A 26,193-nucleotide genomic window follows, 5' to 3' on the forward strand; every position below is an offset into this window, starting at 1 on the left:
CCTGGTGCAATGCCTCCTCATGTGGAGCACATACCATCTCCTCTCTCTGCGCGCAACATATGTTCCGGGCCGTCTGAACTGCGGAGCGGACATGCTGTCGCAACAGGGACCGATGGCGGGGGAATGGAGACTTCATCCTCAGATGAGGATTTGGGAAATGTTCAGCAAACCGGAAGTCAACCTATTTGCCTCTGCAGAGACAGCCCACTGCCCTCTTTGCTACTCCATGTCCCAAGCCCCGCTGGGAGTGGATGCCTTGGCCCACAAGTGGCCGACAAAATGCAAATAGGCATTTCCCCGGTGTGTCTCCTCCACTCTGACATCAGCAAAGTCCGAGAGGACAAGGAAACGGTTCTGTTGGTTGCGCCAAAATGGCCCAACCAGCCATGGTTTCCGGAAATTATGGAGATATTACGCGGCCCTTCATGGGAAATACCGCTGAGGTGGGATCTGCTCAAGCAAGTGCATTTGGCATCCCCAGCCAGAGCTGTGAAACCTACTTGTACGTTGGAGGATGCACAAAAGGCATGTCCGTCTCCAAACAAAGGCTCTCTCACAGGATCGTTGATGCAATCACCCTCGCTTATGAGCCACAGGGCGTTAGATGCCCTATTGGCGTAAAGGCGCATTCAACTAGAGGCATGGCTTCCTCATGGGCATGGACAAACGGTATATCCCTACAGGATATATGCTTTGCAGCAGGATGGTCTTCACAGAACACGTTCACAAGGTTTTATAACCTATACGTGGTGCCCATCGCTTCGCGAGTCCTCTCTGTCTAGAGAGCTTACTATTCCATCACCCAGAGGGTGAGCCTGAGTTCCTTATTGCGGGCGGGCTGCCTGTTATAATTTTAATACAGCCACCTGTGTAGGCCTCTATCCAATTTACTCCCACTAGAAGTCACAAGCACTTTCAATAGAATAAAGCCCTCCCTACCTCTGTTTATGAAGGGGTTAATTATTCTGTGTGTATTATATGACTCATATAGATCCTCAGATTAAGATTGACATTCCATCTGGTTTTCACCATGTGGGGTTATTAATTTTCATACGCACTTGAAGACATATAAATCACTGCCCAAAGGGCCCGTATACATATACATATACTTCTAAGTGTTTCTACCCTGGTACATAGGGTATGACGCTATGTAGTGTGGCGTGATGGGACTCCGTTCCCCATAGCGTTCGTTGCAAAGTCAAGTGAACTGAATCGATAGGGAACGCCTCTGGTTACTCATGTAACCTCGGTTCCCTGAGATGAAGGGAACGAGACATTGCAATGAACGCTATGGGAAACTTGGCCGCACTACTGCTTCAGAGTTTCTAGGAACAAGCGACGCATTCTTGTCCCTCAGTCAGAAAATTCTGAAGAAATGATGTTTGAGCACCTGCTTATATAGGGCAAATGCGCGCCTAAATGGGTGGGGCTCAAACATCATTGCCAATCATAAGATTGCCATTATGATACAAGGGCTTCAACTAGGTTGTGGAAAAGGAATTTCCCCATAGCGTTCATTGCAATGTCTCGTTCCCTTCATCTCAGTGAACCGGGTTTACATGAGTAACCTGAGACGTTTTTACACTAATAGAACACAAATAGTAATTATATGGAGCAGGGGCACCTCATGGGGGCAGACATGTTAGAAATACATGACCAGCTGAAAACTACTTGCTTAATCCCAGTAACTGCCCTGTTATTGGACACATTAATTCATGGATTAAATGAGTCCTAGTTTACTGTGCATAGTGATTTTCTACAATGGCATTGGTAACCAAAAACTACTGTGTTTGAATGATGCATCACCCAGGCCACTAGGTGTCAGTGCAAGCCAATGTAAGCCACTTCAACATTCTTCAAAAAATTACTTAGTGAGTGCACCTTTAAATCAATATAACTTGTTAAATGAACTTAATGACTTTTCAAGTAAATGTTACTTTATTTAATATAGAAGTTCAACAACTTGTATAATAATTTAATATTATTGTTAACCAAGGAGGAAGTTTGATCTATTGCATTGTCAGAGGTAAAGTAAACTGCAATTTGATAGTAACTAGCCAGTAGATAATCAGAGACCAATGTCGGATCCCTTTATCATATTTAGACTTAAAGGTGCTGTAAGCGATTTTAGCATTCAGAAGCTTTCACGTGACTGAGCGGTTGATTTAGCCATGCCCCCTCATTCCAGAACTCTGCCCTCCAAAGATAATTTTGAGAGAACAGAGCAAAAGAGCAGCATTGTTTGTTCCTGTGTCTGTCAAATTCAACAGTGTCACAACAGCGCCCTCAACTGACAAACATTATGAATCGTAGCCTCAATGATCCGCTTCTAATACAACACTATGACACCGGTTTCATATATCTTCCGTGAGCAGGGCGTGAGCAGGGCGTGAGCAGCACATTTTCGTTTCGGCGCCCATGTTAGCAGATTACACCCTTCACATTGCAAGCATGAGTCGCGAGGTGAAGCATCTCAGAAGTGTCCCAGACGTGGCAGTAATAATAATAATAATAATACATTTTATTTATATAGCGCCTTTCCACAAGCTCAAGGACACTTTACACTCAATATACCTTTAACAGGACAAAGTACATTAATGTACATTTCAACAGAAGTTACAATATCAATTAAAAAGTGGATATAAAACATCAATCAGTAATAGACAGATAATGTGCTGAGAAAAGATGTGTTTTAAGCTGAGATTTAAAGATAGAAATAGAGATGTCACGGAGGCTCTGGGGTAGAGAGTTCCACAGTTTAGGTGCAACTACACTGAAGGATCTCCCACCAAAAGTGGATAGACAAAATCTAGGGACAGACAACAATTTGGAATCAGAAGAACGAAAAGTGCGTGCTGCAAGATGTGATTGTAACTGGGAGGCTACAACTTTTTCCAGAAGTTTAGATATAAAAGGCAGGTTAGAAATAGGACAATAGTTGCAGAGGGAAGATGGATCTAAGTTAGGACCTTTAAGGACTGGCGTAACAGCTGCAATTTTAAGATCAGTTGGAACAATGGCAGATGCAAGAGATGTGTTTATCAGATGCAAAATAGGTGCCGAAATGACTGACTCACAGTGTTTAAGAAGGGAGGTTGGGGCATGGTCCAACTGACAGGATGATGAGTTAGAATGTAAAATTAAATCACTGACTGATGATGGGCAAGTGGGAGTGAAGGTGGAGAAAGGGTGGACAGGGTGTTCAGATAGACATTTGTGCAGAGGATCTACAGTAATGGTTGACATGAATGTTTGGTAAATGGAAACAATTTTATCTTGAAAGAAGTGCAGAAATGAGTCACAGAGTTCATCAGAGCTGTGTGAGTCCTGAGCCGGCAGGTGAATTAGCTTGTTCACCGTACCAAAAAGGGCTCTAGGTCTACAACTTGCTTTTTGGATAATAGAGGAAAAGTACATTGAAAGTGCAGTGTTGAGTGCTGTTCTGTACTTCAGCTGATGTTCTGTAAGAGATAATGAATGAACAGTGAGGCCTGTTTTTCTACAGAGTCGTTCAAGACGATGACCCACTCTCTTCATTGCCCACAGTTCAGGAGTAAACCAAGGCGATGAGCAAGAGAGGGCACCAGCTTTGTCTTGATGGGGCCGTGCTCCTCAAGAGCAGCAGAGATAGCTGAATTATAATTTGAGAGGATATTTGAAGGACAGGACAGTTTCAAAGAGTCAGAAAGTAAGGGTGCACAGACAGAGGTGGAGAATGATGAGGGGTCAACTGCTTTTAGGTTGCGATAAGATACCACAGTTTTCTTGTATGACTTACAGTGAGGAATATTAAATGAAAATTCTATAAATTTGTGATCTGAGGTGCCAATTTGTGTACCAGTTGTAGAAACATTATTAAGACCTGATGTACAAACTAAGTCAAGTATATGACCATGGGTATGGGTAGAAAAATTCACATGCTGTGTTAAATTGAAGCATTCAAGAACATTCATGAGTTCAGTTGTATTTGAACAATCAGTATCAACATGGATATTGAAATCACCAAGCAGTACAACATGGGGAGAAATAATACAGGCAAGGGTGAGTATTTCACTAAGTTCAGAGAAAAAATGAGGCTGATACTTTGGAGGTCGGTAAATCAATAACACAATGAGAGGAGTTTCACCAACAATCTTGAGAGCCAGATATTCAAAACACGTGACATTATGAAATTCAGCCTCTGTGAGCGGATAGTTTTGGCGCCGAGCCTATTTTTGCAGAGCGGCTCACGCTGGACTCAGCGGCTCTGGGTGCAGAAGAAAATTAAAATAATCAGGAAATTATAGAAAAGAAACAAAAGCAGATAAAAGATCTTTAAACTGGACCTAGCCTACTATACACTACAATTTATAATCTGCATACAAACAAACATAAAATAACTAAATAAAGGAAAGAATAAATAAATAAACTGCAGGCCCGTGTTGTTTGCATACAGAGACAGTTTAGAAGAGACTGGTATTAAAATGAATGGGATATAGATAGATACATTTATGCCGCTTGTTTACAAAGAAAATAGCTGACCAGCCTGCCCGAGAGCGTTCCAAAGATGAACGCAGAGTGGCCTAACGCCTTGGAAGGGGCTTTGATATATTAACCATTCACGACCAAGTGCAACAACAAGTGCAAGTGACTGCCAGCAGTTGCCGTAGGAACCTAAAAATAGACGCAGCCAATGTGAAAGCCCAAACGCAACGCGACGGTGTCACGGCTCCAGTGAGTTTTTAGGTTTGTTTTGTGTGTTTTGTTATTTTCTCTCCCTCATGTCCCGCAGGTGCTGCCGGCATGCATGATCAGTGTTTCCATGGGAACATTGATTGTTCCCGGGGGAGCACTGATCATGCCACTAATTAGCAGCACCTGGTTCTCCTCTAATTCACTCCCGTCTTAAGCCCTTCATGTTCTCAGTATCTTTGCTAGACTGTTGTTTGATGTGAAGTAGCTTAACTCTGTCATGCAGCATCTCTGCCTACCTCCCAATGCTGGTCCCACTCAGGAAGCATCCTCACTGGCTCCGGCGGCTCCCCATGTTTCTGGGCGCTCAGAGGCTCGTATCCCCCCTCCAGCCCCATTTTCAGGTGATCCTGTAGTACTTTCCTTTCACAGTCTTCCGTGTTCTTCACATTACAGAACTCATTGTAATTTCAGAGACAATGAAGGTGGCCTGTGTGATCACACTCCTCACCGGAAGGGCCGGTGAATGGGAGACTGCCATGTGGGACAACAGATATCCCTGTTGCGTTTCTTTTCAGGCTTTCTCCACGGAGCTCTGCCGAGTTTTTGATCGCTCGGCTCAAGGTCGGGAGGTGGAGAGGACTGTCTATCTGGACTGTCTCAAGGAGATCGACGAGTCTCAGATTATGCTATCGAGTTTCATACCCTTTGGATCTGCCTCCATGTTTCGACGATTTGGTGGATATGGCTATCCGAGTCGATCAATGCCTGACCCTACGCCATCGCTGCCGTTAACGCAGCTCTCCACCTATTTGGGTGGCTGGCCATCCTACGTGGTCCGCTTCTTTGGCCAAGTCACCAGAATCATGGCCCGACACAGAGCCCATAAAAAAGTCAGAAGGACTCAAATCTCACACAGGGAGAAGCATAAGCCTTGTTAATGGATTGTGCTTTCATTGTCTTGTCATCTCTCTGCTTCCTGTCCAGTAAAAGACACCGCTCGTCAGTAGGAAGGGGCTTACTGGCGAGCGCAACACCTTTGGACAAAACTCTGGACTTCGGACACTTCTCCCGGCCCAGCTGCAGTATGGATCTGCCTGCCACTCAGTCTCAGCAATGGTGGATTCTGGAGCCGAAGGGAACTTTATGGATTTCTACTTGGCTTCTAAATGGTGGCTTCCTATGGTCTAGTTGAATGAACCCATCACCGCCCACACCCTCAGTGGCACGCCCCAGTCCGGAATCACCCAGTCCACCAAACCAGTCACCTTCGTCTCTGGAAATCATATGGAACAGTTGTCCTTTTACCTGATCAAATCTCCATCAGCACCAGTAGTGTTGGGACATCCTTGGTTGGTAATGCACAACCCACACATAGACTGGTCAACCAACACTGTTCTTGCTTGGAGTCCTTACTGTGTGTCACACTTTTCTGTTTTGTCTTAATTCTGCTGTCTCCCCTGTCCAGTCTTGTGTTTTGTTGCAGGATGAACCGGCTGATTTATCTGGAGTACTGTTGACATACCATGACTTGAGGATGGTGTTCAGCCGGTCCCGCGCCACGACCCTTTCTCCTCATCGCCCATATGACTGTGCAATTGAATTGCTTCCTGGCACGTCGCCTCCACTGGGATGGCTGTATTCACTCTCGGCTCCCGAGAGAGACCATGAACAGGTATATCAATGATTTTCTGGCAGTAGGTCTTAGCCGCCCTTCCTCGTCGCTGGCAGTGGCAGGGTTCTTCTTTGTGGTGAAGAAGGATGGCTCGCTTAGACCCTGTATAGATTATCGGGGGCTGAATGACATCACTGTGAAGAATCGTTATCCTTTGCAGTTGATGTCCTCAGCTTTCGAACTCTTGCAGGGAGCGTCCGTCTTTATGAAGTTTGATTTACGCAATGCTTATCACCTTGTCTGGATTAGGAAGGGGGATGAGTGGAAGATGGCTTTTAACACTCATAGGGGGCACTTTGAATATTTGGTCATGCCTTTCGGATTGGTCAGCACCCCCGCCATCTTCCAGTGGCTCATAAATGACATGCTTAGAGACATGGTTGATTGTTTTGTGTTTGTCTTGATGATATTCTGGTCTTCTCCCAGAATATCCAGGACCATGTTCAGCACGTCAGGCAGGTGCTTCAGCAACTGCTAGAGAATCGGCTGTCCATCAATGTGGAGAAGTGCGCTTTTCATGCACAGTCAGTTCCATTCCTAGGGTTCATCGTTTCAACCGAGGGAGTGCGCATGGACCCTGCTAAGGTCAGAGCCGTCTCCGATTGGCCAACCCCAGATTCTCGAAAGGCATTGCAGAGGTTTCTGGGGTTCGCTAATTTTTATCGGAGATTCATTAGGAATACAGCCAACATGCTGTGCCTCTGACGGATCTCACCTCCACCTGCACTGACTTTTGTTTGTCCCCGCGAGCTGAGGCCGCGTTATCATATTAAAGAAGCAGTTTTCTACCGCACCCATCCTCATATTTCCTGACCCTGCAAGTCAGTTCGTGGTGGAGGTGGATGCGTCTGAGTTTGGTGTTGGAGCGGTCTTGTCGCAGCGCTCTTCCTCAGTGGCATCACTGGTTATAGGGTTCGGGGGTACCTTTCGTGGTTTGGACTGATCATAAGAACCTAGAGTACATTCGTGGCGCAAAACACCTCAACACTAGACAGGCTCGCTGGGCACTATTTTTCACTCATTTTAATTTTGTCCTTTTGTATCTCCGGGCTCTTAAAACATGAAGCCCAACTCTTGTCTTGATGTTTTGAGGTCGAGACCTCCACCATCCCACCGGATACTATTCTACCCGCTACTTGCGTGGTGGGCATGGTATCCTGGGAGGTGGAGGCTAAAGTCCGTACTGCGCTACGAAACACCGTGCCCCCCGCTACGTGCCCAGAGGGCCGGTTATTTGTTCTGCGATCAGTTCGGACGCATGTCCACAGTGGGGTCACTTATCCAATGTCGCTTGTCATCCAGGGGTGACTCGCACCCAGACGCTCATTAGAAAGCGATTCTCGTGGCCATCGCTAGCGCAGGACGTACGTCGATTCGTAGGGCTTGCCCCGTGAACTTCCTGTGAACCCCCGGCCGGGCTCCTCCAACCGCTGTCTGTCCCTTCGAGACCCTGGTCGCACATAGCCATGGATTTCGTAACTGGTCTCCCCCTCCCATGGCAACAAAGTCGTTTTGACTGTAGTGGACCGGTTCTCGAAGGCAGCTCATTTGAGGGGGATGCCAGGAGACTTGGTCAAACTTCCATTTGACCAAGGAACCCAAGGAAACATAATGAAATAATTCAAGTGCAAATAATTGTACTTAATTTTGTACTCAAAAGTTTGAGTTATTAACACTTAAAATCTTAAGTCTATGTATTTTAAGATAAATAAGTTCAATGAACTTAAATATTTGAGTTATGAGCCCAAAACCTGACATTTCAAGTAATCCTTAAGACAGCTTGATATTTCCAGTGATGACAACTTTGGGGTTTACAGTAGTTTGAGTTAAGCTAATCACTGGTAAATATTCCTGTTTATTTTAATATCCATGACAATCAAAAGATTACTCATTAACCTTAATATAGATTTCACATCTTCAGAGAATTCTGTCTTGATATTTTAATGTAATCTTTGTTTTGGATTATATCTTTTTATTATTATTATTTAAATAATTATACTGATTGTACCACATCTTTATGCAGCAGTTTTATAGTGCTGAAACGATGGATTCTGCAGATTATACCAGAGAGATTCTTCCATTAAGAGAAACCAATTAAATTTCCTCTTAAGTTGTCCATTCACTCCTATAATTACAGCATGTAACTAAACCTGCATAATTACACTGTCACTGATCTGTGCTGCCTAATTGATATTTAAATCTTCCATGTGAACAAATCAGCAATTAGAGATGCATACAACAAAAATATTTTAATCAGCCTTCCATGACTTCATTAAGAAATTATGAGGAAAGACACAACTGCTTTGACTAGCAGTTCTAGTTTTTTTTATATTATTTATTTCCATGTCATTGAATGTAAGCCTGTCTCTGGCCTTGTCCACAGCAATTCATTTTGCAATCGAGTTTCACACAGGATGTGTTCTCACATTCCATCTTCTTTTAATTGTTAAATCACATTTGTAAAGTTTTTGAAATACAATGTCAGACTAATTTGTCTTGATTAGGCTAATTTATGATATATTCTAAACACACACAATTAAATCATATTTTCACAATTTTTGCACAATTTTGCAAGTGGTATTTACCTTGATTTTTCTTTACCTTAAAACATCACTTGTCTCATATTTAATCTCAAGCATGCTCTAACAGGTTTTTTTTTTTTTTTACTTAGTAAACAAGTACACTAAGCTTTTTTTGTTGTCAGTGAAAACACAAAATTGTGTGGCGGAAATAATGCCACAACTGTGGGAAGCTTATCATTTTTGGTAAAATTCTAAGAAATCATTTTCACACAATAAATATTGAAATGCTATTAGACTATGTTTAAATTATCATAGCTTTAAAAATGTAATAATTTGTATTTTTACAATGGATTTTCATATTTTCAGTTTAAGATTGAAAGTCTGTGTCTGGGACAAACAATATAATCTACACATAAAAGGATTAAAAAAGTATTAACAATAAATGATGAAGGCCAGCTAAAAAAGTTTGAAGTCAGGTTTAACCCTTAAATGTATGGGAATGTCATCAAACATTCGTACATATACGTATATCTATGCCCAGAGAGTGTAAAATCTAAATATTTTCAAGACAATTCAGTATTTTCACACTGAAATTTAATGAGATGCATCTGGCTGTCAAACACAAATTGAGCTACACATAACACATAATCTATACACATAAGAGACATAAGTATTTTCACAGGTACTTATTGAGTCTAAATAGATGCACCACTTACAGAATTTCAAAGGTACACCCAAATGACAATAGTCATGTCATACTATGTATTGTACTTGCTATAGTTTCCTTTGTAATGCACTTTTTTAATGGGGAAAGCTTGCCCAATTAGGTAGGCAAAGACTCACAATGTGGCATTTATTTGCAGTCACCATCAGTCTCACATGAAATGTCATGGTTACTGGTGTAACCTCCGTTCCCTGATGGAGGGAACGAGACGTTGGTGTCAATGTAGTGACACTAGGGGTCACTCTTGGGAGCCCGAGACACCTCTGGTCTTTGATAAAAGGCCAATGAAAATTGGCGAGTGGTATTTGCATGCCATTCCCCCGAACATACGGGTATAAAAGGAGCTGGTATGCAACCACTCATTCAGGTTTTACACTGAGGAGCCGATATAAGGTCCGGCCATTTCAGCGGGTAGTTCAGCATTGTGGCAGGAGGGAGCAACGTCTCGTTCCCTCCATCAGGGAACGCAGGTTACACCAGTAACCATGACGTTCCCTATCTGTCACTCACTCGACGTTGGTGTCGATGTAGTGACAATAGGGGTCCCTATACAAAACGCCACAAGGCTGAACTGTGTTACGTGAACTGGCGGTGTGTGGTGGGCAGACTTGCTGTGTGCCTCATAGTCAGCACACCAGGTCGACACGTAACCTCCCCCAACACAGTTATGAGTGTCGAACGGCCCTTTTTGGGGACAAGTCGACGACCCAGAGATAGAGACAGGCTTAACCCAGTCGTGGCCTCTTTCCCCTTCTCTTTTTCCACTCCCTAAAAGAGAAGGGGGATTATCCGACTGGGCCGCCAGGTCTAGTCGGGGGGTGTCCCTCCCAAGGGGAGGACACCGTGGAGACCACACCTCGCCCCAAGAGGGGGGGGATATTTAAGTGGAAAAATACATCACATGGTCTTTCCAACCATGTGGAGAGCCTTCAAGGTAGATCCTGCCCAATGGGGGAGGAGTTACTACAACATGGAGACTGGGGCAGAGGGGCTCTGCCCAAGGAAGACGCAGTTTGCCAGCAGGGAAATGAATTAGCAGAAGATATAGATCGCATGGGGTTAACCTTACAGGGAACCGCCACATGCGGAGCACCTACCCCAGAACCGGGCTCTTAGTTAGCGCGTGTACTGGGCCCACAGGGCTCGGAGGAAGTCAACCAGGGAACAACTTTTGTGAACACTACTGGGAATTAACAGCGCACGTCTTCAGCTCAAAAGGAGGTGGAAGGCGCTATGTGCAAGCGATACACCAGGCTGGCTATCCCGGGCTTATCCGCTTGTGTTGCGTGCCACTACCTGGGACGAAACCGGTTCCACCCGGAGGTTGTAGAACCTTGCAAAGGTGTTTGGGTGTTGCCCAGCCCGCTGCTCTGCAAATGTCTGTTAGAGAGGCACCTCTGGCCAGGGCCCAAGAAGCCGCTACACCATGGGTAGAATGGGCTCGTAGCCCTACCGGGGGCGGCATGTTTTGGGTGAGATATGCCATAGTTATGGCATCAATGAGCCAGTGGGCGATCCTCTGCTTGGAGACAGCGCTTCCTTTCCGCTGTGCACCAAAGCAGACAAAGAGCTGCTCAGAGACTCTAAAGTTCTGCGTGCGATCCAAATAGATGCGTAAAGCGCGCACTGGACACAGCAATGACAGGGCTGGGTCTGCCTCCTCCTGGGGCAGCGCTTGCAGGTTCACCACCTGGTCCCTAAAAGGAGTGGTGGGAACCTTGGGCACATAGCCCGGTCGGGGTCTCAGGATCACGTGAGAATAGCCCGGACCGAACTCCAGGCACGTTTCGCTGACAGAGAACGCTTGCAGGTCACCTACCCTCTTGATGGAAGTGAGCGCAGTCAGGAGGGAAGTCTTCAAGGAGAGTGCCTTAAGCTCGGCTGACTGCAAAGCTCAAAGGGGGCTCTCTGTAGACCCTGAAAAACTACAGAGGTCTGATGAGGGAACGAGGCGCGGCCTGGAGGGATTCAGCCTCCTGGCGCCTCTTAGGAACCTGATGATCAGATCATGCTTCCCTAAGGACTTACCGTCAACTGCGTCGTGGTGTGCTGCTATGGCAGCAATGTACACCTTCAAGGTGGAAGGGGACAGCCTCCCTTCCAACCTCTCTTGCAGGAAGGAAAGCACTGATCTGACTACGCATCTCTGGGGGTCTTTCCGATGGGAAGAACCCCCAGGGCGAGCAGAATTGCCAGTAACTCGAGGCAGTTGATGTGCCAACGCAGCCGCGGACCCGTCCAGAGGCCGGCGGCTGCGTGCCCATTGCCAACAGCGCCCCAGCCCGTTTTGGAGGCGTCTGTCGTGACCACGACGCGCCTGGAGACCAGTTCTAGGGGAACACCTGCTCGTAGAAATGAGAGGTCGGTCCAAGGGCTGAAAAGACGGTGACAGACCGATGTAATGGCCACGCGGTGTGTCCCATGGCGCCATGCCCGTCTCGGGACTCGAGTCTGGAGCCAGTGCTGAAGCGGCCTCATATGCATCAACCCGAGCGGGGTGGCCACCGCCAAGGATGCCATATGCCCCAGGAGCCTCTGAAAAAGTTTCAGTGGAACCGCTGTTTTCTGTTTGAACGCCTTCTAACAGGCCAGCACCGACTGGGCGCGCTCGTTCGTAAGGTGCGCCGTCAAGGAGACTGAGTCCAACTCCAAACCGAGAAAAGAGATGCTCTGAACCGGGAGGAGCTTGCTCTTTTCCCAGTTGACCCGAAGCCCTAGTCGGCTGAGGTGTGAGAGCACCAGGTCCCTGTGTGCGCATAAGACGTCTCGAGAGTGAGCTAAGATTAGCCATTCGTCGAGATAGTTGAGAATGTGAATGCCCACCTCCCTTAACGGGGCAAGGGCAGCCTCTACGATCTTCGTAAAGACGCGAGGAGACATGGACAGGCCGAAAGGGAGGACTTGTACTGATACGCCTGACCCTCAAATGCGAACCGCAGGAAGGGTCTGTGTCGAGGAAGGATCGAGACGTGAAAGTACGCATCCTTTGGGTCTACCGCCACGAACCAATCTTGATGCCGGACGCTCGCTAGACTGCGTCTTTGCGTCAGCATCTTGAACGGGAGTCTGTGTAAAGCCCGGTTCAGTACTCGCAGGTCCAAGATTGGCCGCAACCCACCGCCTTTTTTCGGTACAATGAAGTAGGGGCTGTAAAACCCTTTCTTCAGCTCGGCTGGAGGGACAGGTTCTATTGCGTCCTTCCGTAGGAGGGTAGCGATCTCCGCGCAAGGTAGCAGCGTTTTCGTCTTTCACCAAGGTGAAGTGGACACCGCTGAACCTGGGCGGATGCCTGGTGAAGTGAATCGCGCAGCCGAGTCGGATGGTCCGGACCAGCCCTCGTGACGGACTAGAAGGCGCAAGCCATGCATCCAAGTTCCGCGCAAGGGGGACCAAAGGGACAACGTCATCGGATGTACCGGCAGGTGGGGCCTCGCGGTGGGGCGGAGCTCGAGGTGCCACACCACGTCGTGGCTGTGCTGAGTCCGAGGACATCGAAGCACTTACCTGGCTCCTTGTGACCACCCCCGGAACAGCCTGGGACGGGGGAGGAAGAGGCCTGTCCTCGTGACCCGTGGAGACTGTCACATCGGGGGCAGATTTGTGCCACAGCTGGGCGCTCAGGGCGGGAGACCGCCGCTGGAGCGCCAACCTGCCAAATGGAGTGGTGGACAGTGGTCGTGATGCCAGCCGTACACATCGGATACGTGACCCAGGGAACAAGGAAACCACTCTTGCTGAGCTCTTGAGTACTGTATCCACTTGGGCATGCAGCGCAATTAAATGCAAAAGGTAACAAAAAGATGAAGATCTGCTTACCAGCTCCAGAGCAGCAGGTTTCGTTGTCCCTGGGTCGCCCGTCTCAAGGGCGCTTTGAAGCCTTTCACGGGTTCTGGGCAGCCGCGAGACGGGTGGCGTCAGGCCGAAGGGGCGGGCTGCGGCGGAGCCGGTGCAGTCACCACAGGGGGACGCCCTTGGCGATGAGTAGATGGAGTGCAGGATCTTGAGCCGCGCCGGGGCAGGATATGCCAGCTAGCATCCATCTACTGCTCTACCATCGAGAACTGCTGGGCAAAGTCCTCGACGGTGTCACCGAATAGGCCCGCCTGGGAAATGGGGGCAGCAAGGAATCGTGTCTTGTCGGCCTCACCCATCTCAACCAGGTTGAGCCAAAGGTGGCGCTCCTGGACCACTAGTGTGGCCATCGTCCGCCCGAGAGACCGCGCCGTGACCTCCATCGCTCGGAGAGCGAGGTCGGTCGCCGAGAGCAGTTCCTGCATCAATCCTGGGGCGGAACTACCCTCGTGCAATTCCTTTAGCGCCTTGGCGGACTTGCAGGAGAGCCATGGCGTGCAGGGCGGAGGCGGCTTGTCCAGCGGCACCGTAGGCCTTGGCCGTCAGAGACGACGTAAACCTACAGGCCTTGGACGGGGGCTTTGGGCACCCGCGCCAGGTAGCGGCGCTCTGCGGGCATAGGTGCACCGCGAGCACCTTTATCCACCAGGGGATTGCCGAATAACCCTTGGCCGCCCCACCATCGAGGGTAGTGAGAGCGGGGAAGCTGAAAAGATCGGGACCGGGCAGTAAAAAGTGCCTTCCGTGACCTTGTCAGCTCTTCATGCACTTCCGGGAAGAAAGGAACGGGGCGGGCCGTGGCTTTGAGCGGCACCGCGAGCCCAGGAACCAATCATCGATCCGCGAGGGTTCAGGGAAGAGCGGTGAAATCCACTCTAACCGATGCTCGCGGCTGCCCGGGAAAGCATGTCGTCATCTCCGCGTCAGCCTCCGAAGGGAGGAGCCCAGCTGAGGCTTCCGACTGGACGAGCCCGCTCTCCGATGCTGCGCTCGAGAGCTCATCACTTTCGCAGGCTCCGAATAAGAGGTCGAACTCGCCGTGAGACGAGCCGGCGGACTCACCCGGAAGCCTGATCGGGGCAGACGAGCGTGCTGGGGAATGGGAGGTCCGCGGGGGGATACCCGGCGGAGGCGGTCCCATTGGGGTCCCCAAATCGCCCCCAGTGCTAGCCGCGCTGGCCTCAAACCCGTGGGTAAAAGGACCGAGGCGGGAGCCTCTGGGGTGGCTCGCTTTTTTATGAAGGCGAGCCGCGACCGCAACGTTGCCATGGACATATTCTCGCAATGAGAACATGACCATCCACGAACACTGTCTCCGCGTGAGCAGTGCCCAGACACGAAAGACAGTGATCGTGACTGTTAGAAGGCGAGAGATAACGAGCACAACCAGGAATAACACACAATCGGAAAAGCATCTTTAAAAAGACGCGTCTTTAAAAAGACGTTCCGTGTGTGCGCTCTTTTAGAGAAATATATACTTTTTTAGAGGGGAAAAATGCTCTTTCAGAAAATATACTCTCTAGTTTTTCTGCCGAAGCGCCCAGGGGCATTCTCTGCAGTGCACCAGTGCAGAGGAGGGAGAAGCCGCTGAAATGCGCCGTCAGATCCAGCAGAGGTGAATGAACAGTAGTATTCAGCTCAGTGAGCATGACCGTTCGGCTCCGAAGAGAAAATCTGAATGAGTGGTTGCATACCAGCTCCTTTTATACCCGTATGTTCGGGGGAGTGGCATGCAAATACCACTCGCCAATTTTCATTGGCCTTTTATCAAAGACCAGAGGTGTCTCGGGCTCCCAAGAGTGACCCCTAGTGTCACTACATCGACACCAACGTCGAGTGAGTGACAGATAGGGAATTGCAGTTAGCAAACTCTCCACTGTCAACAGCGCTACTTAACCAAATAACTCAAAAAGAGCAACAAAAATGTGAAAAGCTCCTGTGCCCCGCACAGCTTGCGATCACTAGGTAGACTGAGCGCTCAAGCCAGGTGTACACGGTGCGAGTTCTGACACTCGGGAGGTCAGTTTAACTGATAATTGTACAGATGCAGTGGTACACGACTTAACGGCCTGGCGAATCCCGCTATTTTTCATTATAAGACATAAAGCCTTTCATTCCTTGTAGCTTGCGATTTAGACATAAAAAAAGAAGACTGGCATGGCTAGGGGATGAATTAGCTGAAAACTCATCTGCTGATTTATATATATAGATATACATTTGACAGATTCAGATTTCATTCACACCGTGTACGCCCGCCTTTAACGGAAAAGGAAACGGTAAAGAGTGCGCTGCTCTTAAAGAGGCAGTACCAAATTCTACGTGTTACTTCCATGTTGTTTGTTCATCAAATTCCAATGACAAATGAAAATCAAGCAGTCACTGAATCAACAGCACCATCTTGAGTAACACATAGCATGTATAACATGTATGTGGACATGCATATGGGATACTGATAATTCACCATTGTTGCACAGAAAATGAACATGTTGTAGTATTTATTTGTATGAATACAGGACTAATTTCTCTTGTAATAAACACAAATATAGATATCCTGAGATAGTAAACTTATATAGATATGAAATAATCATAAAATGTAATTTATGGAAATGCAAAAAAAAAAAAAAAAAGACACTGTTACATACTTCTATGTAACAGTGTCTCTAATGTCTCTAATGACCCCATACACTTTTGGTACTTAAGCCATATATATGCAATTTGGGCTTTGTGTGTGTGTGTGTGTGTGTGTTACACTATTTATGAGAGAAAGATTGAGGAATGTTAAATGGATGAGGTACAGGGGGTGGAATGAGGTCCTGGGTCACTAGACCCGAGGTATGCGTTTAAGGGTAAATGTGACCCCCAGATAACAAAAAGAAAAAAGCTTTAATCTTTTAGTTTCAATAAAAATCAACCCCTGTGCATGAAATGCCCAGAATAAAAACAAAAAAACATAAATACTGCCATATCTGATTTGTGTATGGTTAATATAATATGAATTTTACTAGCTACTATAGCTAAGACATATAAACCAAGAATAAAATGATAGCGAACGGTTAACTAATAATAGCCAGGCCCACTTCTATGACATACTGAAGCAAAACAATAGCAAATGTTTGTTTTGTTGTCTAGTCAGCGACATCATGCATCAACAGACTTCATTTCCCACAGAGCCCCGCAGGTGTGCGCGCATGCGCAGTGCTACAGTTGGACGCGCGAATATTCCTTTTGTAAGATGGCGGTGTAAGCGCACGGCCTGCTGCAGCTTCTGAGATTCCCGCGAACATCACTGCAGACATTTGATATTGTGCGTTTGGCGCGAACGGCTGGCGGGAAACTCTATAAGGTGTGTCTATAATATTATTAAACTGTGGTTTATTAGACTCTGAACTGTGTTAGTTCATATTCACCTTAACTCGGGACCGGCCTGTGATGAGCACATTTAAAACATAATATTCATTTAATAGCACGATATAAACATATACAGGCACTTAACATGACGTTATAATGTGATTTGACTCCGAAGTTGCGAGTTTAAATCGTGTTTGGGCTGGTTAGTGTTCATCTGCCGGTAGTTTGCGCAGTTTGTCTCGTCACTGAACTGGCATGACCCGGTTAAACAGTCATATTATTTCCCTCTATGTGGATTTGAGATATGATTATGTATTACAACATTGGCTTGATCGCAATGTGATCTATTCAAGCAGGACATGTTCTTGGGTTAGGAACCATAGACTAAATTTAACTTCTAGACCTACACTAACCCTTGACTTAAACATCAACCTAAAATCAGAGGATAAACCTCAGGTGAGCAGGTGATGTGAATGTCTTTCCTGGGCCAACATATGTTTTATGATGATTCATGTTTGAGGAAGTCACGTTAAGCTAGCTAACACAACTAGCTATGTCAGTTCATCTAGATCTACTTTATTCTTTGATTCTGTTACACAGAAATATGAATTTGAGGTTTTATTCAACATGTTTCCTTAATTTTTTGTGCATGTGTGTCATTAAGTCAAACTGGTCTTTGTCCATTTATTCTGGACTGTCAAGTAAATTTCCAATTCCATGTCCCTTTTTAAAAAAAAAAAATGTTTTAATATCTTTGAAATGATTCTGATTCATCCATATTTTGTCTTTGGATTTTCTCCCAGCTAAATGTCTGCAGTGTTTGTATTTGACAGTTAAGTTGTGATGGCCAAGCGTATTGCAGAAAACGAGCTGACGGACAGAAACTGGGATCAGGAAGAAGAAGGAGAAGAGGTGTGTCTTCATCCAACATTTACACACCCTTTACTGTCAAACATCATAACAATCCCAGTGGAAACCCAAGACTTTATGAAGGGTTATCATGAATCATCATCTTGTGGGGTTTGACAACTTTTCAGTTTTTAGCCCAGACCTTTAACCACTAGCCAACACAATCTTGACAGGGTTGTACAGTGCAATAGGTTTACTTGCTTTTGCGATTAAAAATGATGATATTGAAGGACAATTTTTTACTCATTCGCACATGCAAGTGTCACGTCCGCCTACTTTACTATAGAGCGCAACAGTCTGGTTCGGAAAGTAAAAATCCCATTCATTTTTTTCATAAACGAATTTGATTTTCAACGATAACTTATAAACCTTTAAAGACAGACCTACTGTGAGCTACGAGGTTGTTCATCGATGGTTAATACATTTGTTGAAGCCATCACTCCGCTTTATTATAAAAAATTCAATTCGGACTACTCACGGTCCAGCAGGGTAAGATCCACTAATCAGAGAACCGTGGCCAACAAAAAGCGGCCACTTCATGACGCACTGTGAATGACGCAATCGAGTCGGTTTCCCAACATGCTCAAACTGTTGATATATTTGTACGTATCTGAATATTTTGCAGTTAACTTAAAATATATTGTTTCTATACTTCTACTCAACAACCTAAAATTGTTTTATATTTTTCCATGGATTTTATATTAGATTGTGTCATTCACAATGCTTCATGGGATTGTAGTTAGTAGCCTGAAAGACGGTAAATACACAGTAGGGATGTGCCTGAAGCCAAATACCTTATTCGGAAAAGCATGAATAATGACTTCAAAAGAAATGGCGAATTCATCCGAATAATAGAAAAATTATGCAGAAGACTGCTCATCCAATGAGCACAGGAATTAAGCAATATTTTAAATAAACATATCGAAAATTACAAAATGAGTCTGTGAAGCCAGTATTACTACAGTGTAAACCTTATGAATGATTATGCGCACAGTGTTATTTTAAGTTCATCGAATGGCTGTAGACTCGTCTCGATTGTTAATTGTGTAATAGTCTCAGAAATCTAATCTTGTCATCAGTAACACTAAGATACTATATAATACACATTTTCCACTTTATAAAATGTCTGTTAATACTTAAACACCAACTGTCTCACACTATTCACACATAAGGAATCATAAACCAACCTGAGCACAATGTTGAATTCCTGACCAGAGAAGTGATTATTTTATAGCGGAGCTTGTCTGCCCGTCTCTTAAAGCTGACCACATTTAAATCCATATCGCCAATTAAGGTAATTGCATGGTTTAGCCTTTATCCCCAAACAGTTTAAATGCCCCAAAGAGGTTTAAATACTTGTTAATCTATTCAGAATATTCCTGCACACGATTGCGGAGAAAATATAGGGGCTCGCTCTTGCTATTTATTCCACTGCACGTCACTAATTCTGCACATGCAATTTAACTAAATAATTATGTCCTCATTATTGTTAAAACGTGCACACAAAATAAACCTCGAGTGTAGCCTACCATAAAACTTTCTGATATAGATTTACGGTGCTTTCACCTGTTTATAGGCTTAATTATTTTTTTCTCATTTCTTTTAATGTTTGGATTTGTAGGCTATTTTATATTTGCTGCAAAATGTGTGCTTGACCTTTCACAATTGCTTGACACTTCGTGCCTCCAGAATAACATTCTTATGCTTGCACACTGCACAGACATAGGCTGAATGAAAATTCTGTTTCAGCAGATATTAATATCAGAAATACCAGGAGAAACCAAAGTTAAAAACATTCCACAGTTAATGTAGCCTACATATCCAGCTTCATCTGGTGAGAAAAAATAAAGAACATATCAATAATAGAATTAAATAGTAATAATTATTATTAGGCTATAATACTAATAATTAATAATAATATATAAATGGGCTTATCCGAGGTATATTCTATATACAGAAACTATAAATGTAAGAGTTACATTTTAAAATTAGTTTAGGCACTTCCGGTTTAAGCCACACCCACATCTGGTTCTATCCGAATACAGAAACAGATACAAATAATTTTGTCATAGTAACAAATACAGATAATGGCTTCGGTGCACACCCCTAGTACACAGTCTTGTACATTTGCCTTTTTGTCAGATTTTCAAGTACGTTTTTGCTTCAAATCAAAGTTTATGTTGTGATTCACCTCTGAGCTGGTTGGTTTGGTTCATGGCTTACATCTCTCTTTATGAAGGATTTTATGAAGAGGTTATTGAAAAAATGAATGGGAAAAATACTTCCGGAACCCAGGCAGCTGAAAGGTGGGCATTGTTGTGCTCGAAACCAGAGCGCTCGAACTTTAGCGGGATGCCGTGGGCGCGACGCAAGGAAGGTTCACGGTTCCTTCTATGCTGCATGCTGGTTGCACATTACAGCCTGTGTGCAAAAAAGAGAGCGGCAGAAACTGATGTGATCTAGAAAAACACGAGATGTTCTGTTTGCTCTCAGAAACATTGGATTCAGCATGTTTCAAATAAACACCATAGTGGGATGCGTTTCTCTAATAGGCTATTTAGATTAGTGATATGGGTTTTTCAGTGGTCTATCCTTAAACCGTTGCATTAAAAATGGCAATAGAATTATTACAAATTAAAGTATTATTGTTTTTAGTTGCATAGCAGGAAATAAGGAAATACATATTCTGTGGTAAATGCTGAGTCGTGGAAATTACGTGGGTGTTGTATATTGTGAAAAAAAAAAAAATATATATATATATATATATATATATATATATATATATATATATATATATATTAGTAATGAAAATTCAGGCTACCATTATATCAAATCATTCAATATGATATTGTATTAAAGTTGTAGTGGTAAATAATAACAATAGGAATACAAAAAAATAAATATTTTTTTTTTTAAACCATTTCGCTGCATTATTCTGTGTGCTACTAAATTTTCATTTGTGCTAAAAAAAAAAAAAAAAAATTAGTTCCCTAGAACCAGTGCTAACACTGTAAAAATAATTAGCTAATATAAATATAGATTATTTTAATATAGTGCATATACCGGTAATAAGATTTAGTAGCCTGTGTTAGTCTATCTGATGTTGTGATCATTTTGTTTTCAGAGCTTATTTTATTAATCCAATGTTCAAAAGGAAATCAGTATTTAAGGTTTATAGTTATTGAATAATACACTTTGGGTTTATTCTGCCAGTCCCAGAACTACCTGCAGCCTTGTTCCAGATGTGGCTTATTTTAGCTTTTTATGAGTTGTTTTTGTTCCACACTTTGCTTAAATATTATGAATTGCACTTCAGATTAGTTTTGGACGTTGTGTTTTGCAGTATTAGAGGAGAATGTAACAATTTATGTTATTCCACTCAAGAATAAAATTAGATTTTCTGCATATGGTTTGATGTGTGCTCATCAGATTGTCTTCTGTTCGCAGGCTGGAATGTTTTCGGTTGCAAGTGAAGATGTGATTAAAAATCGTGCCATCAAGAAGGCGAAGCGTCGTAACGCAGGCACAGAGGTAACTCACGCCTTGTTTATCCCAGCTGTCATCCAGTCACGTGTTCAGACAGTGAATTATACATAAGTTGTGTTGTTTTGTCTCAGGGAGAGAGTGGAGGGGCTTTTAAAGTGTTTAAGGGTTTCTCACTGACCCCAGCAGCAGCAGGGGCGACATCATTCTCTGGTTTTGGTAACGGAGCTGGATTCAAACCTCTCTCCAGCATGACCAACGGCAGCATGGCATCAGTTGCTCCATTCGGGGGGTTTAACACTCCTACATCTGCTAAGACCAACAGCGGTAAGTCTTTTAAAAACACTAATTTTAAAACTGTGTCCAGGTGCAACACAATAAATGAAACGCAGAGGTAATTGGACACTTTAGCCACACTTTAAAATGTCTGAATTTCATTGCATTAGTTAACTTTTTTTAATAATATATTTTTATGTGTGACAGAAAAGGTATATTTATTTTCATGAAATGTTTTCAAATGCTTTGTGCCTTTGCCTGCCATGAGCAACAATAAAATAGCTTCTCATCTAAATCTTGCCATTACAACTCAATGCATTGGTTTGCGTTGTGGATGCATGACATCGTTCACCCAAAAACAAAATTCTGTCTTTATTTAAAGTGATTGTATCACTTCAGAAGATTTTTTTTTATGCGTCAGTGCAAATGTTTTTTTTGTTGTCATTGTTTGAATCTAGATGTTGTTTATGCATAGTGCTCCTTTTTCCATAAACAGGTGCGATTGAACTTAAATTTTAAACTTCAATTCATCGATTACTTTTGTTAGAGTGCTCGAAATGCCCATCCCTATTTTAAATCATTTTTAACCCATTGTCATATTGATGCTTCTAAGAATATGATCATTTTAAATCAGCAGGATTCGTAACAATGGTACATCACAAAAAAACAAATGTGTAAATTTGTAAGGCATAAAAACACATACAACAAGTGTATGACTTCGTTTACACCTGGATTAAGATGCATTTCGGGTGACCAGGTCTCAAGTAGTCAGCGTTAAATACAGGTATAAATGGATGCAAAACATTTTGTGACTGAATAACAAAAAGCACATATGGAGATAGTAAAAAAACACCCACATGTAACAACGTCGCATTTAAGGTGTAAATGGTAAACCGTCCTGGACAGCAGCGAAGAGCCACCCCTCACCTGTAAATCAATCGCTATGCTAACCTGGAATTTTGAAAAAGCGAATACATATACCAGCACGAAGATTTCACAGATCTTTTTCATTGTCTGATAGCAACATGCAGTGACAGATTAGAAGCACACACATCTAAAGCCCAGCAATACAGGTACTCCACTAAAATAATGGATAATTCTGATCAGATTGTTGCGTTTGTTTTTTTTAAATTAAATTTCAACTGCATCTGGGAGAAAAAGCGTGCCTTTTTGTGCATTCTTTGTCTTTTCTGACTTTTTTTATTATCATGCAGTAACCCAGTGACAGTGTGGATGTATTCAGTCATGAAATGAGACTCTCCCCTCCAAATCCGAATACAAGTGGTCACAGGGGACACATTAAAGCGACCAGGTGTAGACAGCGATGTGTCTCGCCTGATCACCCGAGACTCAACTTAATTCCTGGTGTAAAAAGGGGCTAAGATCATACTGCCAACGGGCTGTCCTTATTGTTGAGCCCTGATTGGGGCCACTGTATTTCTTAGTCTATTCATTTCTCAAAGCCTCAGTGAATCTTGATGATCTCAGGGATTTTCCTCCATTGAAAATTTCAGGCTACCAAAGCAAATTCAATGATGTTCATTTCTCGTTTGGTGCTCTACAAGTGCCACATATGCTTCTTGTCTGAAATGTGCATCTGTGCTGTGCGATTTAAAAACTGGTTTCCCATGAGCCATTGCAGAATCCCTCATACCAATGATCTGCTCTATGCTATCCTGTCTCTAGAGTCACCCAGGCTCCCCTGATATGGATGCAATAGAGACAGGATGGCACAGAGTGAATCACTCATGACTCAATAGTGCTTAAAGTAAAATTATTATTATTCTTTTTTTTTTTTGCTTTTATTCCATAAGTACTAGCTTTAAGGTAATCTACAGTGCATTCAGGAAGTATTCAGATCCCTTCATTTTTCATATTATATGTTGCAGCCTTATGCTAAAATAGTGTATATCAATCTACACTCCATACCTCATAATGACAAAGCAAAAACTGAGTTTTGATAACTTGAAGAAAAACTTAATTATCACGTTGACACACATATTCAGACCCTTTGTTATGACACTTGAAATTTAGCTCGGGTGCATCCCATTTCTCTGGATCATCTTTGAGATGTTTCTACACTTTGATTGAAGGTTCCCAAGAGCACAGTGGTCTCCATAATTCTTAAATGGAAGAAGTTTGGAACAACCAGGAGCTGGCCGCCTGGCCAAACTGAGCAATCAGGGGAGAAGGGCCTTGGTAAGAGAGGAGACCAAGAACCTGATGGTCACTCTGGTTGAGCTCCAGAGATCATGTGTGGAGATGGGAGAAGCTTGCAGAAGGACAACAATCACTGCAACACTCCACTGATCTGGGCTTTATGGCAGAGTGGCCAGACGGATGCCTCTCCTCAGTGCAAGACACATGAAAGCCATAAAGCACTCTCCGACTGTGAGAAACAAGATTCTCTGATCTGATGAAATGAAGATTGAACTGTTTGGCCTCAATTCCAAGCATCATGTCTGGAGGAAACCAGGCACCGCTCATCACCTGCGTACTAACATCCCAACGGTGAAGCATGGTGATGGTAGCATCACTCTGTGGCAGTGTTTTTCAGTGGCAGGGACTGGGGAACTGGTCAGGGTTGATGGAAAGCTGAACGCAGCAAAATGCAGAGAAATCCTTAATGAAAACCTGGTCCAGAGCGCTCAGGACCTCAGACTGGGCTGAAGGTTCACCTTCCAACAGGAAAATGACACTAAGCACACAGCCAAGACAGCGCAAGAGTGGCTTAGGGACAACTCTGTGAATGTCCTTGAGTGGCCCAGCCAGTGCCCAGACTTGAACCCAGTCAAATATCTCTGGAGAGCAGAGCATGTGAGCGGAGCGGTGATCATTCCACCTGAGCGGAGAGTGCCTTTTTGAAGATTCCACTCTGCTCGCTCAACCCAGAATGTGCTTCATGATATGCTGGTTTGGGAACCTGCGAAATAAGCAATAGGCCTGAGGGAGTTCAAATATTGTTTTAGTGAAGCTGCAAACCTTATAGCCTACATAAATGCAACGTATAAATCAATCGGTGCAGATCAGTGTGTCCTAATTTGCAGGTGCAGCATTCTGCTTTCATGCCTCCATTGTACAATTGAGCATTTGATTGGTAAAGATTTCTGCTCTTGCATAGAGAATTTCATAGTGGAATTATCTCAATCGGCCCGCCTGTTGCTTTCAATTTCTGCTTTAGGATAAAGTACATGCAACTGCTGGTCAGTTTCCCAAAGCCAAATCCACACCTTAATGATAAGTGAAATATAAAAAACTGACTCTAGATTAATGGTTGAGGATAACACCTTCTGACATCGCTTGCTGCATTCATGCGCAGAGTAAAAATCAATAAATGATTGTACATTAGAAAAAAATATTTTCTTAAACGAAGGCTGTGTAATTTGTGAATTAAATATTTTTATTTGTTTTGGGATCATTAAACATGATTTCATCTAATATATACAGTATTGGAAAAAAAATCTAACTTTATGCAGGACGAATATTTTTTATTTGTTAAATCCATGGTTAAACTGCTGCATGTACATATAAAGAGCGCCAGTGGTGGAAAGAGTACGGATTTATTTTACTAAAGTAAAAATAATTCACTTGAGTACAAGTAGAAATACTGAGAAATATTATGACTCAATTAGGAGTAAATAAGTAGTTTGCTGAAAAACTACTCAAGTAATTTCGTTTCAAGTTACTCTATGAAAATTATATTATATATAGCATATATGCTTCCATTTTTAGAACACAAGGACATTTTTGTTCTTGAAATAAATTGATGCTTCCTTTCACCAAGGATGCATAAAATTGATCAAAAATACTGCCACAATCATTAATTGCAAATTATTATTACGGTTTGAAATAATTGTTTTAAGTGGTATTCCATTTTGACTTTACCCGTGATGGCAAACATACTGTGTCACCTATTCCTTACAAAAGCATTGTAAAGCGCTAATTTGGTACTCAAGAAACATTTCTTATTAAAACAGTTGAAAATGGTTGCTCTGCCATACGGAAATCACAATACAGTGGCTTTTTTCCCCCCATTTGTTATTGAGTTCTTACAAAATGCTTTACACTTGCAAGTCAAATTTTGGTTTTAAAAATAGGCAAAAAGCACATTTCTCCTGAAATTCTATTTTTTTCATAAAGTCTATTGTTTTAGAGAGATGAAGGCTATTCCATGCATTACTGTTTTAAAAAAAGAATCTCTAACCAGGATAGAGAGGGAAATGGACGGACCAGATGCACAACAAAAAGACAAGTAAATCACAGTCTCTAGTTTGAGAAACAGACTCCTCACATGTACTAAACTAGCAGCTACTAAATACCAAAAACCTACATTGCTGCAAGAGGATTCTTGGACACATTTATTTAAATAGAAATAGCCATTTGTAACATTCTAAATGTCTCTAAATCGTCTCTAAATTACATAATGTGCATTGTGACTGAAACACATTCCTATTTCAGGTTTATTCTCATTCATGTATGTCCAAGTATTTTGGCTATTAAGTTAACATACTGTACAAAACTAATATAATGCAATATATAATATAACATCCTCTATGATATTGCAGTAATTATCCCGATATGGAATGAGATTATTAAGCAAACTGTTATCAACTCCTACATGCCAACTGAATAAAATAAGGCAAACATAAACATTTCACACAGTGTTTAGTGAGATATGATTGACATTATGGTTATTTAACATATTGTGATATTAAGTAAATTGTAGCATTTGG

General features: G+C 43.4%; 1 protein-coding gene across 2 annotated transcripts in view; it reads left to right on the forward strand.

Annotated features, from left to right (window-relative positions):
- Positions 1-16,654: 16,654 nt before the first annotated feature.
- The window catches only part of LOC127435338 (nuclear pore complex protein Nup50-like), a 38,781-nt gene continuing 29,242 nt past the window's right edge, over positions 16,655-26,193 (forward strand). The window contains exons 1-4 of one of the 2 annotated variants that reach the window (XM_051688754.1): positions 16,655-16,787; positions 17,626-17,704; positions 21,149-21,232; positions 21,319-21,511. In XM_051688754.1, coding sequence (XP_051544714.1) covers positions 17,636-17,704; positions 21,149-21,232; positions 21,319-21,511 — 346 coding nt within the window. In that variant the 5' untranslated portion in view covers positions 16,655-16,787; positions 17,626-17,635. Of the gene's footprint in view, positions 16,788-17,595; positions 17,705-21,148; positions 21,233-21,318; positions 21,512-26,193 lie in introns of both variants that reach the window. The other variant, XM_051688755.1, reaches the window with a different exon arrangement.

This window comes from Myxocyprinus asiaticus, chromosome 45 (assembly GCF_019703515.2).
Source record: "Myxocyprinus asiaticus isolate MX2 ecotype Aquarium Trade chromosome 45, UBuf_Myxa_2, whole genome shotgun sequence".
In the NCBI taxonomy this organism is placed as follows: domain Eukaryota; kingdom Metazoa; phylum Chordata; class Actinopteri; order Cypriniformes; family Catostomidae; genus Myxocyprinus; species Myxocyprinus asiaticus.